Source organism: Xenia sp. Carnegie-2017, unplaced genomic scaffold (assembly GCF_021976095.1).
Source record: "Xenia sp. Carnegie-2017 unplaced genomic scaffold, XeniaSp_v1 HiC_scaffold_71, whole genome shotgun sequence".
Classification (NCBI taxonomy): domain Eukaryota; kingdom Metazoa; phylum Cnidaria; class Anthozoa; order Malacalcyonacea; family Xeniidae; genus Xenia; species Xenia sp. Carnegie-2017.
In genome coordinates this window covers 61,511-80,162 of record NW_025813539.1, presented here as the reverse complement: position 1 = coordinate 80,162, position 18,652 = coordinate 61,511, and the positions used below count along the sequence as shown (strand labels likewise).

Sequence of the window (18,652 nt, the reverse complement as noted above, 5' to 3'; positions counted from 1 at the left end):
AGCCTTCCAGTTGTTGTAGAGTTCACTGAGTCTACTGCAACAACTCATCATGTTCATGGTTATGGCAACGGAGTAATTAGCTCCATCTAACATAAAATTTTAGATAAATCATCTGCGCATGCGTGATTTCAATGAGCATGCGCAGTCAACTTTACCATTCACCAAAGTTCATGGTCATGGCAACGACCAACTACATCTACTAGCACCACTTTTGAAGTAAATTGCACGCTTAGTAACAATATAATAGAGAAATCATCTGGGCATGCGCTAGATGTTAACTAGCAGTGGAAGCTGGGTGCGATATAGTATGCAGTGGCTTAGGGCCCAGACTTCGGTCGCGACCGCACTCTCCCTGCGTACCCCAAGCAAAGCCTATTGCAGGTGATCTCGTGGTTTGATGGGCGGAAGCTTGCTATTGCATCTCCCAAGTAGGACAGCGTGGAGGGGCCGAAATCTCCTACCAAAACGTTAACATGCGGCGTTCTAGTGCCTTACGCTTAAGAGGGTATCGGGAAGCATGGACCGAAAACAGGTCTTTTGCTTTTCAATTTATGTTTTTGTTTACAAAATAAACCAATGTTCATAAAATAAACCAAGTAATGTTTCAATAACTTCTTCTGACACTGTGCCTTTTTCTTGCACTTATAATTTAAGACAACCTTAAACATGTTTTATACAATTTTTATTGGTTTATATCTTTCTGATTTAACTCTCTCATTTACTGTTCCTCGCGTATCACGTGCAAACCATCCATGGGCTACAGGACTGACAGGATTATCTGGTTCCCTTAATTAACATGAGACATTCCAGTGCTCAAATATGTCGGGGCAACGGGAGGCATAGAACAAAAACGGGATTTTCATTTTTTCAAAATTCATCTTTTTTCTTTAACATAATTCTCCTCAAAAAGGAAACTAGAACATCCAAAGATATTGCAAATTTTCAAACAATTTCTGCCTTTTTAATAAACATTATTTAATAGAGAATAATAAATTATTAATATTTATTTATTATATTTATATAATAAATATAATAATATTTATATTATATATATTAATATATAAATAAATACATATTAATATATATTAATATATATAAATTAATATAAAATTTATATATTAATATTACAAAAAGAATTAACTTTAAATAATTAATAAATAATAATAATAATATGAATTTAATATTAATAAATATAAATACTAATAAATTTATAAATATAATAATATTTATTTATATTTTATTTATTGAATAATAAATAATATGAAATTAACTTTTTTTTTTAACGTAAACCGACACTAAGCATGTTTATAAATTTTTTACTTGTTACCTTTTACAATGTAACTTCCTCAAACTCTCTCGTGATGAACGAGAGCCTCTTTATACAATATGACTCTCCCATAATGAAGAAAAGTATCCATGGGCTTCATGAAAGAAAGGGATTATCTACTTTCTTACAAGTTTCTACACAGATAACATTTAATAAGCCAAGAAATTTGTATCGTCTAAATTGAACCTCGCTTTGAACCATTATGTCATATAATTTTGATTAATTTTGGAAGATAAACTTCTTCTTGCCTTACAATATTTTTATGATCCAATCTAGAAAATAACTTCTCTTCTCGGTAATTTTGCAATTAGACAGCACACTTTCCACAATCTCACGATGAATCAACCACATTCTCTGTTGGTCCTTGTACTATTCCTCGTCAATAGCTATCCTTAGAGTACTCTTCTCACAATACTCCATCTATATATACAAATTTGGCAGAGTGCACTTTGAATTTTCTTGCAAATCTCTTGTGGTGATTGCTTCCTCTTCACTTTCGAAATCAGATTCCGTCGTTGTAAAGGAAAGATTCATGTAGTTATTTTACATATCTTCAACAACATCATGAACAGTTCCCACTCCTACATACCACGTGAGCAAACGAAATTCAAATAGATTCAAATAGAAAGATTACTTTGTTGTTAAACAAAATGCTTCTTGAATAATAACAATCGTCAAGCAAAAATCAAATATTGACTGAACCGAAAAAACGATACCGTGAATTCCAAAAACCTTGACGATAAAAGTGTAAAAGAAAATGAGACATGGTTGCCACAACAACGCAAACAGTTATCCTATTCAAGCATCTTTAGACTTTACTGTCATTCTTATCCTGCAAAGTTCATATTTCCAAATTTGAGTGTGTTTGATCAAAATAATGTTGTAAGTGAAGGCTACCCGAAACACCCGAATCTCAGTTGAACTGTAGGGAGCTTCATTAAAGGAATGACAAATGAGTTTAAAATCCCTCACTGGAACGTTATCTTATTTACCCTTACATTACACCGCAGAGGTGATTTCCCGCAGTTTTTGGCTTCATAAAAAGGTAGCGTTCCAGTTGTATTTAGCTCAATGGCATGGTCTATAAGCCTGCTACACTATCATTTTATAGCTATTGAACAAAATGGTTTGGTAACAAGTTTTATCTATATATTGTGTTGCAAGTCGTCTATATAGCAAAACATATAAAATTTGCATTCCCCATTCTATCATTTTGCTGCTATGAAAAGAATTCATTATTTCACAACATTAACAGCAGGGTTAAAATTTAATATTTACTGGACATTTCAATTTCTTTATTATCAAGCAAAATCAAAGGCATCATGTAGTTGGTTGCATCTTTAATCTTTCTGAATTTGTGAAGGTATGTTGATTTTAAACTTTTACCTGTCATTGTAATAATGTATTTTAATTTGGGGATTTAAAATTTATGTCCATTTATCAATTATTTCTTTATGTCAAGAAAAATTTGCGGTAAAGTCATTTCCGCGTTACGTATATGTTTTATATGGATAACATTTGTGGATTCTAATGGATTTTTCAATAAATTTGAGTTCGCAACGATTTGGTAATGGAAACTTCTGATATTTTCCGATTTATTTCAATAGTTTATCTCAAATCATATTAATATAGCAAAGCTATAAGATTAATAACATGCTTAGTCAAATAGTGACACGTCACTCGTCACACAGTTTTAAATGTTCTGATACTTACTATTTTTTATAAATCAATGTAAAATACTATTATTATATTGATTTTTTTTAATGTAACAAAAATTTTTACACTCATATAGTGTATAGTGCAACTGCATTATCGATAAAGTTTTGCTTTAGATAACTATATGAAAAAAGTTTCTTTTTGTATTCATTGGTCACGTCTCATTCAAATTTCATGTTGAAGATGCATATTCTGCATCGCCAACAGAAAACAAACCAGATTTTAAAGACCTTTGGCACAGCTAAATATAAATCAATGTAAAATACTATTATTATATTGATTTTTTTTAATGTAACAAAAATTTTTACACTCATATAGTGTATAGTGCAACTGCATTATCGATAAAGTTTTGCTTTAGATAACTATATGAAATGATTAATTGCAGCAAATATTTAAAATTATTTTATTCCGATTATATGCAGTCTGTGTTAGCTTTACATAAAAAGTCTTTGTTGAAACGCATTCAGGAATGGTTAGGATGATGCAAATGAGTTGATGTTCGTGTGTTGATACTGTTGTAGATAAACTGGTCATGTTTTCTTTAATATTACGTTATTCTTACTTTACACATATTTCATAGTAATAAACTGGTCGTGTGTCTTATTATGTTGAATTACACAAAGTACATTTATTAATGATATTGTCGGTGAATTGATAAAATGACCTGCATGGCATGTAGATAGTTGCTTTATAAAAGATTTTTAAGCATTTACTCTTTGCACTATGGAGACCTTTGGGAGAACTCACAACTTCAAACTTGGCATAAACCTGCGCAAACACTTTTTTATAAAGCGTACTGCATGCAATGATGCGAAAAACAGGGAAACTAGAAAAAACGTTTTAACTTCTTTTCTAACATGAATTTGATTGATCTGCAAATTCCCTTAAATTGATTGATTGATTTAATTGGTAGAGCAAACATATTCTGTTAAATTTTCAAGATGGTGACACCAGTAAGTGGGATTGTACAACACTATTTGCAGCAATACTGTATTCCAACTCAATTGGAACAAAAGTTAACTCAAAAGTTAGATCTGCAGTTGATGCACTTCGTATTGTTAGAAACAAATTTATCCATGATTGTAGTGGTAAAGTATCTGATTCCGAATTTGACGAAATGGTTTGTGATATTGAAAATTCGTTTCAAGATCTAGGATTTTCATTCAATGAAATTAATAAAATAAAAAGACAACGAAACAAATTTAATTCTTTTCAAGTACTTCCTTGCAAACCAAATCATGGCATTGTTAAACGTACAAAATTACTTAATCAAATCACAGCAGATCGCAATAGCTTGCGCAGTACTAACAATAATGAACTGACATATTACTATATTTCTGGTAATCCTGGCAGTGGTAAATCTCAATTAGCTAGACAAATTTGCAACGAAATGCTTAACTCTGTTGACTGGGAAAATAAAACTACATTTGTGATGTCACTCGAAGGAAAAGATGCTGAATCTCTCTTAAAAACTTATAATGACCTATGTCAACGTTTGAACATGAATGAACATTTTATTGAAAATGTTTTAAAAAATGTAAAAAGCAGCGAAGACAGAATAAAACACTTTCATTTCCTGCTGACACAAAAACTGATATCTTGGAAAATATGGTGGATTGTTGTTGATAACGCGGTTGAACTGGATAAAATTTATCCATTATTACCTCAAGTTGGTGATCATAATTGGAAAAATGGACAAATTATAGTAACTGTCCAAAATACCGATGCTATACCACCAGATGACAATTTAAACAAACACATTTCAATCAGTCATGGTATGAATGATAAAGAATGTCGTCAAATTCTATCTGTCTATTCCGATATTCATAGTCATGATGAAGAGTTTTTAAAGAATTTGTCAGAAAAATTAGATCGTCAACCATTGGTCCTGGCAAGTGCTGCTTACTACGTAGGTAGTGTAAATAGTGCAAATCTGGAATTCACGTGGGAGCAATATTTCGATAAGTTGACTGAAGGAGAGCGACAGAGCATGGATGCCACATTTCAAAAGATCAATACAGCATATTCTGGAGGTAAATCAACTATATTGAAAACTGTTGAGCTGGCAGTACAAAAAGTACTCAAGAATCCATATTAATGGAAAAGTTTTGGTCTTTTCTCGATAATATCTTTCGATCCGTTACCACAAGATATTATCATACAATTTATTAAAAGCACTGATCCACATACGTCTGCAGAAGATATATGTCTTCAATTAAAGCATTGTTCGTTAATTCTTCAATCGGAAAACAACGACATCCGCCTGCATCGCGTTGTACATGAAGCCATCATAAATTATCAATTTTGGCAGACCTCTTGCAGTAAACAAAAAGAAAATAATTCGACTAAGATGTCTCTACTTGCGTGTCAAGTCGCTTGGGCACTCTATCATTTGAAGACAGAGAAGATCAAATCAAAATAATTCCCATCTAATTAAATTCATAACAAATTCATCATTTCAACATTTCCTAAATAAGTTGATCGATGTAAATCATCAAAACAAGAACTTGATGAAACAATTTGAAAATTGCTAATTACTTTGCAAATGTATTAAAAAAATTTTACAACTTTAAACAGGCCATCAATGTACTTAAGGATATAACAACAATTCAAACTAGAGTGTTAGGTGTTAATCATGTTGATGTTTCATATTCGTACAACGAGATGGGTTGGTTGCTTCGGGAGAATGGAGAGTACGAAAAAGCAAAAGATTTTCATGAACGAGCGATGAAAATTCAAACAAAAGCATTTGGACCTGACCATGTTAATATAGCGACAACGTACAACAATCTGGGTTTGGTTTACATAGATATGGGAGAGTACGAAAAAGCAAAAGATTTTTATGAACGAGCGATAGAAATTCAAACGAAAGCATTTGGACCTGACCATGTTAATATCGCGAAAACGTACAACAATCTGGGTTTTGTTTACAGTAAGATAGGAGAACACGAAAAGCCAAACATTTTGTAAACAAGCGATGAAATTCAAAAAGCATTTGGACCTGACCATGTTAATATCGCGACTACGTACAACAATCTGGGTTTCGTTTACAGTGATATGGGAGAGTACGAAAAGCAAAAGATTTTACGAACGAACATTAGAAATTTACAAAAGCATTTGGACCTGACCATGTTAATATCGCGACAACTTACAACAATCTGGGTTTTGTTAACAGTAAAATAGGAGAGTACGAAAAAGCCAAACATTTTTGCATACAAGCGATGGAAATTCAAACGAAAGCATTTGGACCTGACCATGTTAATATAGCGACAACGTACAACAATCTGGGTTTGGTTTACAGTAAAATAGGAGAGTACGAAAAAGCCAAACATTTTTGCATACGAGCAATGGAAATTCAAACGAAAGCATTTGGATCTGACCATGTTAATATCGCGACAACCTACAACAATCTGGGTTTGGTTTACAGTGATATGGGAGAGTACGAAAAAGCAAAAGATATTTACGAACATGCAATAGAAATTAAAACAAAAGCATTTGGTCTTGATCATGTTAATATTGCGACAACGTACAACAATCCGGGTTTTGTTTACAGTAAGATAGGAGAGCAAGAAAAAGCCAAACATTTTTGTATTCAAGCGATGAAAATTCAAAGGAAAGCATTTGGACCTGACCATGTTAATATCGCGACAACGTACAACAATCTGGGTTTTGTTTACAGTAAGATAGGAGAGCACGAAAAAGCCAAAAATTTTTGCATGCGAGCGATGAAAATTCAAACGAGAGCATTTGGACCTGACCATGTTAATATCACGACAACGTACAACAATCTGGGTTTTGTTTACAGTAAGATAGGAGAGCACGAAAAAGCCAAACATTTTGCATGCGAGCGATGAAAATTCAAACGAGCATTTGGACCTGACCATGTTAATATCGTGACAACGTACAACAATCTGGGTTTGGTTTACATAGATATGGGAGAGTACGAAAAGCAAAAGATTTTTATGAACGAGCGATAGAAATTCAAACGAAAGCATTGGACCTGACCATGTTAATATCGCAAAACGTACAACAATCTGGGTTTTGTTTACAGTAAGATAGGAGAACACGAAAAGCCAAACATTTTTGTAAACAAGCGATGTAAGTTCAAAAAGCGTTTGGACCTGACCATGTTAATATCGCGACTACGTACAACAATCTGGGTTTCGTTTACAGTGATATGGGAGAGTACGAAAAAGCAAATGATTTTTACGAACGAACATTAGAAATTTACACAAAAGTACTTGGACCTGACCATGTTAGTATCGCGAGAACTTACAACAATCTGGGTTTTGTTAACAGTAAAAGCTGACATAAAACAAACTATGACAGCTGTTCTACCTAAACCAGTGTTCCCAAAACGGACAGCTATTACTAGGTGTTGTGATCTGTCATCTAGAATAAAGAGTTTGGTCCACGAGTGTACTAATTCAACTTCACTAGCCAGCCTGGAAAAGAGTCTTCAGTCTGCACTTCAGGAATTTGAGAATAACAGCAATACTGATTCAGGACTAGCACTTACAGCTCCTGACGCCGGGAAAACGTCAATGAAACGTAAAAAAAGAACATCAAATATCAGCAAGTCAACAACCAGCAATCCTAAAAAGAAAGCCAGATTATCTAATCTACCATCTGCAAAATTAAAGAAGATACACCCATACAATAGAAGAGTTGGCCAACATGCTGCAATGATGAGAAAATTCTATAATAAAGACTTATCTCTAGAGAAAATGGAAACGCAATCATCCAGCAAAGATACACAAACAATTCCTTTCATGCCAACTCCTCACACAGGTTTCATACCTCTCATTACAGAATCTTCATCAATCACCGCAAAACTATTAAGGAATGGACCACATTCTGTATCTCTGCTAGAAATTAAATCATTAGAGCCATTTTTGCACAGAGAAACACAGATTTTACTTAGTAGCATGAGTGAAAAACCTTTCATACCTGGCTGGTTGTATGATGAAGTAATCAATTCATTTTTCTGGTGTCTACAGGAAGATCATGAACATGTTCTTTATGCAGCATCCACATCAATGCTTTCCTTGCAAAATGGTGGTCAGGGAGGAAGACTTTGGTCTGAAAAGAGCAATGAAAAAAATGTCATTATAGCACCTTGGAACCCAACTCACTGTCACTGGACATTGATTGCCATAGATCTGCAACAGAGAAATATTTTTTATGTTGATCCATTGAATGCAGCTGATGATATTAAAAACAAGGCACAGATGCAGATTATAGCAAAATTCATCCCTTTAATTATTGAAAACAAATTTGGTCTGTCAGAATTTCAGATCTCCTCACCACATACTCTTCAACAAGATACTTCAAGTTGTGGTGTTTTTGTTTGCTGGTATGCATCACAGTTTGTGCAAGGAAAGTCAATGAGTGATGGCTGTGATCCATATAAGATGAGGGTTAGAATTTACAACGAAATAAGAGGAACTTGTCTAAAACAACACTCACAACAGCCAGAACTTTCCAAATGCCCACTATGTGGAGCACCTGTTTTTGAAGAAAACTTAAAATGTATACGGTGCTGTCAATCCTACCACATATTATGTATGGACTCTGAAAATCATCCTACAACAAGGAATCCTCACTTTTATTGCCCACCATAAACTGAAAGGACTCTTCCTAAAATAAATGACAGGTGATTGGAAATGGAGAAAAACATGCAAATAGAGAGTAAAAATTATATGCCCCAAGCGGCCCTCATGTCAATTTTGATGTTTCGACACAAAATTACTAAATTAGTTTCTGTCCCTAGAAGGCATTTTTGAAAATTCCAAGACCCCCCTAAATTTAGGGGGGGTAGAAACTATGCTAATAGGGTAATGATTGTCTAGGTAAAGTTAACACACAACAACCATTCCCATAAAACAGTCTAAAGGATGGGCATGTGTAAATACATCCACCAAAACCAATCATCACCCATTGCCTATGTAATTAGTAATACTAGTTTGTGTATCATATACATATGTATAGCATACTCCAAGTAATATGGCGATTGCTTCAACACCTAAACCAATGTATAGCCTATATAATAACAAACTTAGCTTGTGCTTTACACGTTTCCAGTGCAGTAATTGTTGTCTTATATTTTAACTGTGTTGCATTTGCCCTGTAATTACTTCTTGTGTAATGATTTCGGCGAAAATATCATCATCAACTCAAGAATGTTTGAATTTGAATACTAACATAACACAATTGAAAATTGAGTATTTTCTACCATTTATCGTTGATAGAAATGTGCTAAAAACCGTCGCTGCAATAATTCGCACAGTGCAAGTACAGCACTACAAATTACAAAATATCGGTAAATAAATTAAAAGTATACAATACTTGCTCACCTAGTCACCTTAGTCATCTTTATCTTTGAAATGACGTTTGAATAAAACCCGCTATTATTTAAGATATTTCACTATCCCACTATCTTCTGTAAAGCCATATAAAGTATAAAACGCCATGGCAAGTTGCAAGCACGTAAGAAATAGGAATGTTATCATGATAAATAAATAATATATATTACTACAACATTGTAGGTGATTTAGAGAATCAGTTTGACCAATCAGGTAAAAGAGGATTTACTACAACATTGTAGGTGATTTAGAGAATCAGTTTGACCAATCAGGTAAAAGAGGACTTACTAAATCATTGTAGGTGATTTAGAGAATCAGTTTGACCAACCAGGTAAAAGAGGATTTACTACAACATTGTAGGTGATTTAGAGAATCAGTTTGACCAATCAGGTAAAGAGGATTTACTAAATCATTGTAGGTGATTTAGAGAATCAGTTTGACCAACCAGGTAAAGAGGATTTACTACAACATTGTAGGTGATTTAGAGAATCAGTTTGACCAATCAGGTGAAAGAGGATTTACTAAATCATTGTAGGTGATTTAGAGAATCAGTTTGACCAACCAGGTAAAAGAGGATTTACTACAACATTGTAGGTGATTTAGAGAATCAGTTTGACCAATCAGGTGAAAGAGGATTTACTACACCGTTGTAGGTGATTTAGAGAATCAGTTTGACCAATCAAGTGAAAGATGATTTATTACACCATTGTAGGTGATTTAGAGAATCAGTTTGACCAATCAGTTAAAAGAGGATTTACTACACGGTTGTAGGTGATTTAGAGAATCAGTTTGACCAATCAAGTGAAAGATGATTTATTACACCATTGTAGGTGATTTAGAGAATCAGTTTGACCAATCAGGTGAAAGAGGATCTTACAAGCCTGAATTTGATTTGATCCAAAGTGGTTAGCTTTGATGTGATTTTGCAAAATTTTAAATAAATTTCAAAGGTGAAAAGAAAGTAGATTTGCAATTGTCGTACTACAGGATTTTCGGAAAGAAATTTGGCGCAATTTCGTATCAGTCTTATTGCTTCCATACTCGTGTCCGGGAAACTTGCGTTGCATGCGAATTCCGAGAGACACTTGACGGCATCTTGGAAAGAGTCGATGGTCGCGGAGAAATATTTCTCAAAAATCGTGGCTGAAAGAGAGAATGGGGATGTGAAATTTATACACTGATAATCTTGTGGGATAAATGAATCTGTCAAAGCTTTGATTTACAAGTGACGTTGAAACAGTAGAGAAACAGGGCTAGAAAAGTTTAAAAAACTCTGCCTTTTGACACGTAATTTGCATCAACTAAAAACTGTTTCATACATTTATTTCATTTCTCCATTAACTCTCGTTTAATTATCATTCATGAATCATGAGAAGATAATCCATCGACTTTATGGTAAATAAAGTTTACCTTGAAAACTTATACGAATATGGCTGAATTACCATGAAAAGAACGAACACATAAAATTCTTGTTGCAAAATAAACGAAGTTCTCCGTCACATCCGAGAAACACATTTACTTAAGCGATATTCAAATTCAATTTGAATTTAATTCAATATTTTACAGATGTCTAAGTCGTTCATGCTTGGAAACGGATTCACCATCATTTCTTCAAACATATGCAAACATTTTTATTTTAAAATTTTAAAATTTGCACCGATACAAGAACCTCACCCAAGAGAACAACAGACAGGTCGGCGGTAAGATTAGAAGAAAAATCTCCTTCCTTAAACTACAAACCTGTTGTTTGAAAGCGAGTTCCACGATTCCTTCATCATGATCGGACGCAGCCAAATGAAAACGGAGAAAACATTTTTCCAACCAGATTTGATGTTTGCGGCTTGCGAATGAACCATTTGTGTGACACATCGTACGACCATATCTCGAATTGTGGAAGAACTAAAATGTGAAAAATCCAGTTGTTGATTCAAGCAAATCGTAGACTGAAAATTGCAGTCCTTGTTGCCAAGTTCATAAAGATATTGAAGAAAGAATTTTAATCAAATCCTTCCAATTATAAGAGACAAGACAGAGCGATTGATCGAAAGACGTCCTTTGTAAAATTCGTCGTAAAATTATAACTTGAAAAGAATCTACAAAGTCTGCCACAAATTTTGTTTATTTGAGAGAAAGATTTTCAAGCTGCAAGAAAATTTACATTTTCTGACAGAATTGACTCCTGCATAAACTTACCTGTTTCTTCATTATGTGTTCGAAGGGTCGGAGAAAATCCTTTTGAAATCGGAAATTTGGCAATTCCCCCTTTTCCAAGAACTTCATGGATAATTGTCGCAAAGAAGAACGCAACTTCTTTATTAGAGTTACAACCACACTAAAATGACACATGAATTATCTAAGATGGAGAAGTACTATAGTTGGTAGAACATTGGAGATGAAGGCATTGATTATATTGTTTTTATACTTGAGATATGAAAGAAACTAGAACTGTGTTTTAAAATATCATCATAGTTCACAATTGATCTGATAGTGTAGTTCATAGAACATTGAAGACAATGATTATCTTGTTACTATACCTGAGTACATCATAACAACGTGATGTTATTAACCATAATATCAAGATACAGTCTTAGTCGTTAATAATTGCTAACCTTGTTATAATGATCTCCCAACACAGCCCATATTCGTGACCATTGCAGCCGAATACGAACAATATTGTAATAAGCAATCTCTACGATCTTCTGCAGACTAAACATACGTATCATTGTAGGATTGGAAAGCTGAACTTCCGAGACTTGACGTAAACCTTCCACGAAATCGACTTAGGAGAAAAACGAAAACATTTTGAGATTTGGATACAGGAGATAACGATACTTGGGATTTGAGAACTCGGGATTTGCATACTGGGGATTTGGGATACTGGGGATTTGGGATACTTGGGATTTGGATACTTGGGATTTGGTATTTGGGAACAGGGAATTTGGATACTAGAAATTTGGGTACTTGGGATTTCGAGTATTGGAGATTTGGGTACTTGGGATAAAGAATGGTCAGTGAATTATGGTCAAGTTAGATGTATAAAAATCTTATGTAAGATGCATTTTAATGTATACATGCAAACCTACCGATAGCATCACCATCCTGTTTCACTGATCATCCCGTGAAAACTCTAAACGTAATAAAACACAATGAAGAAGTTGAGATGAAGATATTCTGCTGAGAGAACATAACGCAAAGACAGTGCAGGAGTTCTTTAAAATTTATTTTCATGTTTATATTCAAGGTTCTCTGGTTCACTTAAGCCTGAAGATGACTACCGCTAAGGATGTCAAAACGTCAGTCAACAATAACAATAACAGTCCTTCTCAGGACTCTGCTAACACGGACAATGAACATGTCTACATAGAGAATCATCCATCAACATTTCTTGCTGTTACAAGCCCAACTCTACCTTAAAGACAATTTTAAAGATTTCTGGCAGGGGGGAAGGGAAGAAGCAAGAACGCTGGATGGGAGGGGTGAATATTTAGTTTTGCTTGACTGATTTGGTTTAAAAGCTATTTTAATTTGAAAAGAAATTAGTTGGTCACAGCGGAATGTATGACCATATATATGAATATTCACCTCTCCCCCTGCATTAACGTTCTAGCTTCGCCCCTGGGGTGGGAGATAGGTCACAAAAGACAATCCACATAGCTATCATTAAAGTAAACGTTACCTGTCAACTGCAACGACAACACTTTGTGCAGCGGTCTCCCAAATGGCTTCCTGTGAGCCAGCCGCTTTTTTCGAGTCAGCGGCAACAGGCATCCGACCTTCATAGAAATACAAACAAAGAAAAGCACCCAACGTTAGTATTTGACATTTATGAGCGTCACAACAATGTTATAAGCAACCTGAGGTTATATCATAAGATGTCTTGTTGTTTGCGATGAATGCTGTGGGTGAATTAGTAACACCGCTGGACGCCGTGTGAAGGTATCGCGTTTTCACACCAGTACCGATAAGTTGAGCCAATTCAAGTTGGGAAATGCATTTCAGTATCTAGAATGAAAACAATGACTTTAGGGAAACGTAAAAATATGCGCCGAGCGGAACGAGCATTTGAGCAACGAAAACGAGTGTTCAACAAGACGAACATAAACGTTAAATACATACGTAGAAAATATCTTCAAATAAAAAATATCTTGAGAAAAAACTTCATTTTCTTATGTATATTTATTACAGATGTACATTTGTGATACGATTCTCTGATGAAGGGTATGAAATACGGTCAACAAAGCACTTGGAAAAATGAAAGGTAAAGACTGTAGCAATATCGTGAAGATAAGACTACAGACAAGACCTAGACTTTTTCCTTTGATGAAAAAACAATCGATCATATTTTCAGTCGTAGACGCCAACCATAATATATAGCAAGATGATTCTCTCTACCTCGAGCCAAGACTTCCCGATGTAATTACCATCCGTTTGAGCGATGGTAAGAAGTGTCTTGATCGTCTCCATGTTCTTCGTTTTCATTTCATGAATATGCGTGCCACTGGTCGCAGTAAGTAAAGTGAACCTGGATAGCGCTTGTACGAAAGCATTTCTTTCCAACTACAATGTGAAAAGAGTTATTAGGAGTATCGAAAAATGAACTTAATGGTAAAGAATCTCCATTCATATTCCCTAACATCATTATAACTAGGAGTTACTATCGCAAGGGAAGTGCTGCCCCTCCACCAAGTAAGGTAAAACAGTTTGGAAACTGCTATTGCGTGTTTTCCATCATTTATCATCTGCCATAAAACAATACAATAATGAATGGTAAAATAAAAATACAGCAAGAAACCGCAACAACTCGTATACTTTGTCATTGCATAAAGACAAGCTAATTGTGTCATCTTTATTTTCAAATTGTCATATAAATCAATTTATAGAAGTAGATGCAAGAAGTAACACTGTATGTATGTATAATTATGCTAATTTCAAAATGGAATAATTGGATGAACAGTTTTCAAAGCTCATTTTACAAAAATTTGCATATTGTCATTTAGAACTCGGCCAATAACAATTAAATCATGTTAACCGGAGCTTAAATGAAATTTTCAGAATTTCATTCACTTGGTTGCCAACAGCACAAGATCAACACATCCATCAATACAAATCGTTATATGGTGTCATATATGTATCTCTTAAGGGCTCTTTTCCACTCATCGCAAAGTGCTCTCGCTGCGAGCTTGCGAGTCTGTTCGCGCGATCAAAAAATTTTGTTCAATTAATTTAACTATGCTGCAAGTCATGGTAAGCTCGCAGCGAGTAACTCGCAGGCACTCGCAGCGAGCTTGCGAGTACGTTTTGCGATGAGTGGAAAAGAGCCTTAAGTCTCCCTGTGCTTCTTTGTTAGTATATCATATGTTTTCACCTGGATTCATGTTACTCAGTTGTTTTAGCGAGGAATCACTTTTATACACATACAAACTTGAATGGTACATACGAGTACATACGAGTACATACGAGTAACATACGAGTACATACGAGTGACATACGAGTACATACGAGTAACATACAAGTACATACGAGTAACATACGAGTACATACGAGTACATACGAGTGACATACGACTATTTTCTGGTCAACAAATGAGAAACAACACAATTTCTTCAATACATTGATATTTGCGTTTATTTTTCCTTGTATTTGTGTGGACTTTGGGGCAACCATTTGATGGATTTAAATGCTGAAAAGGTATTTTACTTTTATACTACATTCATTTGTATGTTTTAGTTGAATTTGTTATAGATATTTTGTCGATGCGATTTTGCCAGTATTTGAGCGCTTTTTTGAAACACTTTCACCTAGGAAATACATATTTATGAAAGCGATTAAATAAACAACGTATAAATAATGCTTTCAAAACGTGCTACATGAAATAAATGTACATTATATATATTTGAATTAAATGAGAGTTGCACTGTTACGTATAGTCCTGAGACGGACTGTTTTGTTGTTGTTGACGTTTCGACAACCTTAGCGTAGTCATCTTCAGAGTCAAAATGAATGTATAATCGCTTTCATAAATATGTATTTCCTAGGTGAAAGTGCTTCAAAAAGCGCTCAAATACTGGCAAATCACATCGACAAAATATCTATAACAAATTCAACTAAAACATACAAATGAATGTAGTATGAAAGTAAGACCCTTGGTTGCAAAACATCTACATGGCATAACTGAAAAGATCTGGTCCGATGAGACCATTCCTGCTGAACTCCGTGATGCAAACATTATCAACATCTTCAAGAAGAATGACCGCCATAACCCCAACAATTATAGAGGCATCAGTCTGTTGGCTGTAGCCAGGAAAATAATCACTCTAATGATTGACGAAGCAGTACTGCCAGAAACCAAGTGTGGATTCCGCCGAAATCGTGGAACGAGTGATATGATATTCGCCCTTCGACAGCTCATCGAGAAATCGAGAGAACAGAACCAAAAGCTGTACATGACTTTTGTTGACTTTACCAAAGCGTTTGATCTTGTGAACCGTGAGGCACTGTGGACCATCGTCGCAAAAATGGGCTGCCCACCAAAATTTGTGGATATCTTAAATTTATTACATATCAACATATGCGTCAAGATCTCGGTAGGCGGCGGATTGACTCGTGACATTCAATACAAAATGGGTGGAAGCAAGGTTGTATACTTGCTCCCACCTCTCCCTCTTTGCGACTGCTTTCTTTACATATGCCTTTCAAAACATACCTGAAGAAGGCATATACATACGATCCAGGATGGATGGCTCCTCTACAACCTTCGTCGCCTCCAAACCAGCACCAAATGCGGACACTGATGAGAGAATTTCAATATGCAGATGATTGCGCTTTTGTTGCCAACTCGGAGGAATGCTTTCAGCGGATGATGGATAACTTCGAGGCTGCTACCAAATCATTCGGCGTTATCATCAACACGAAGAAAACAGAAGTCATGTCTCTCTCGTACTCACCGATCACGTCCCCGATCACTGTCAATGACACTTCGCTATCAAACGTTCAATCATTCAAGTATCTTGGCAGTACTGTCACCAGCGACTGCTCCATTGACAAAGAACTTGACAACCGCATACAGTGTGCCAGTTCGTCATTCGGCAGGCTGTGGAAACGTCTGTGGTCTTCGCATGACATTAAAGTTACTACAAAGATCGCCGTGTATAATGCAGTGGTACTGTCGACTCTCTTATATGGTGCCGAATCTTGGACGTTATACCGTAGACACGTCGCACGTCTCCATCGGCTACACCAACGTCACCAACGCGCAATCCTCCGCATTTCCTATCGATAAAGAGTAACAAATGGCGAAGTTCTGACGAGAGCCAGCTCCATGGATATTGAGTTTACCCTCGCCAAAATGCAGCTAAGGTGGGCTGGTCATTTTGCTCGCATGGCAAACAATCGATTACCCAAACAGCTACTCTTTGGTGAGCTCGCTGAAAGAAAGAGACGTACTGGTAGTCCACTCCTGCGTTGGAAAGACTCTCTCAAATACACTTTGAAAACATGTCAAATTTCAATACATAATTGGCAGCTCGAAGCGGCGGATCGATGCGACTGGAAAGACAAGTCACGTAACGGTCTCAACAAGATGGATGATTTGACGCGACGGAGCAACGCTGTTAAACGATCAAGACGTCACGCTACCAGGAACGCCTCCACTGTCGCAGACTCGGGAGAATTTCGTTGTCACACTGCAATAGAACCTGCGCAAGCCGCATTGGCATCTAAAGTCACGAGCGCGCTTGTGGAAGTCAGTGAACAACATGGACAGTTGCAGACAGCCATCGTCGATTCGACGGGCAGCATCTCTTACTTCTTATTCGGAATTGCCTTTGCATGCAGGTCATTCACAAGTAACGTTTAAAATGCTCTTGCTCAAAACTTTGGGTCCTTTTTTCAGCAGGTTGGCCGTAAGTTTGGTTATGGGAAAATGTCATCTCTCTCCCCAGACTCCCCATAAAAACTCTAGAAAACAACAGTAGTTCTGGGGAAATGTCAACACTCTGTCCAGACTCCCCCATGACAACTCTAGAAAACAACAGTACTTCTGGGGAAATGTCAGCTCTCTCCCCAGACTCTCACATGACAACTCTAAATAACAACAGCAGTTCTGAGGAAATGCCTCCTCTCTCCCCAGACTGCCTTATGACAACTCAGACAACAACAGCAATTCTGGGGAAATGTCACCTCTCTCCCCAGACTCCAATATGATAACTCTAGACAACAACAGCAATTCTGGGGAAATTTCTCCTCTCTCGCCAAGACTCCCATATGAAACAGTTTTTAGTTGATGCAAATTACGTGTCAAAAGGCAGAGTTTTTTAAACTTTTCTAGCCCTGTTTCTCTACTGTTTCAACGTTACTTGTAAATCAAAGCTTTGACAGATTCATTTATCCCACAAGATTATCAGTGTATAAATTTCACATCCCCATTCTCTCTTTCAGCCACGATTTTTGAGAAATATTTCTCCGCGACCATCACTCTTTCCAAGATGCCGTCAAGTGTCTCTCGGAATTCGCATGCAACGCAAGTTTCCCGGACACGAGTATGGAAGCAATAAGACTGATACGAAATTGCGCCAAATTTCTTTCCGAAAATCCTGTGGTACGACAATTGCAAATCTACTTTCTTTTCACCTTTGAAATTTATTTAAAATTTGGCAAAATCACATCAAAGCTAACCACTTTGGATCAAATCAAATCCTAATTATCTATTTCAATCGCTTTTTCGTGTAGCATTTTTCAATGGCGTCTGTTTTCTTTTCTTTTATAAACAGATATTTAAAGACTACGGAGTAGAGAATGCTGGGATATCAGAGCAGGACAGAATCTGTGTGAAAGGCTGGTTTCCAGTCCTTTGAGCTTTCGTGTATCATCAACCGATGTAAACTAGATGTCAGAACAAGGTATGGTGGAAATATCGAGTTGTTTGTACTGTATAGATTAGTATGCATTGTATAATTTGAATGTGAGCTATTTTCCATCCATCAACTAGAGGCCTAACCGTGATGTTTGAAATCATGAAAACATACGGAACACGTTTCTCCAACATTGGTGGCGTGATGTGTTTAAAGTCTTGTTTCGAATTTTCGACAACATGAAACTACCAGACAGACAGATAGATTGGCAGGAGGTTAGAAAACTGTCATTATTTTGCTCTTATTATATGGCAAGCGTCACTTCCGGCTAAATGGCGCTTTGATTCGCAGAAACATTTTTCCGGTCCATTATTCTCCCGTAATCGACCACGTTT

General features: G+C 35.9%; 2 protein-coding genes and 2 long non-coding RNA genes across 4 annotated transcripts; 2 read left to right on the top strand and 2 right to left on the bottom strand.

The window, feature by feature from the left end:
* Positions 1-10,440: 10,440 nt before the first annotated feature.
* LOC124459243 lies at positions 10,441-10,852 on the bottom strand. Its single transcript, XR_006953526.1, has 2 exons — positions 10,819-10,852; positions 10,441-10,551 (listed from the first exon to the last, which is right to left on the bottom strand). It is a non-coding gene; the product is annotated as an uncharacterized LOC124459243 (long non-coding RNA).
* A 1,090-nt stretch (positions 10,853-11,942) lies between these two features.
* LOC124459223 (brefeldin A-inhibited guanine nucleotide-exchange protein 2-like) lies at positions 11,943-13,984 on the bottom strand. The gene is made up of 4 exons (XM_047008735.1): positions 13,801-13,984; positions 13,263-13,410; positions 13,085-13,181; positions 11,943-12,187 (listed from the first exon to the last, which is right to left on the bottom strand). The coding sequence occupies exons 1-4, from the start codon at positions 13,885-13,887 to the stop codon at positions 12,115-12,117; spliced, it is 405 nt and encodes a 134-aa protein (XP_046864691.1). The 5' UTR covers positions 13,888-13,984; the 3' UTR covers positions 11,943-12,114.
* Positions 13,985-15,536: 1,552 nt separating this feature from the next.
* Positions 15,537-16,694, top strand: LOC124459292. Its single transcript, XM_047008783.1, has 3 exons — positions 15,537-15,894; positions 16,221-16,481; positions 16,618-16,694. Exons 1-3 carry the CDS (start codon positions 15,537-15,539, stop codon positions 16,692-16,694), a joined length of 696 nt encoding a protein of 231 aa, XP_046864739.1.
* Positions 16,695-17,783: 1,089 nt separating this feature from the next.
* Positions 17,784-18,436, top strand: LOC124459236. Its single transcript, XR_006953522.1, has 3 exons — positions 17,784-17,945; positions 18,177-18,305; positions 18,395-18,436. It is a non-coding gene; the product is annotated as an uncharacterized LOC124459236 (long non-coding RNA).
* The last annotated feature ends 216 nt before the right edge of the window (positions 18,437-18,652 follow it).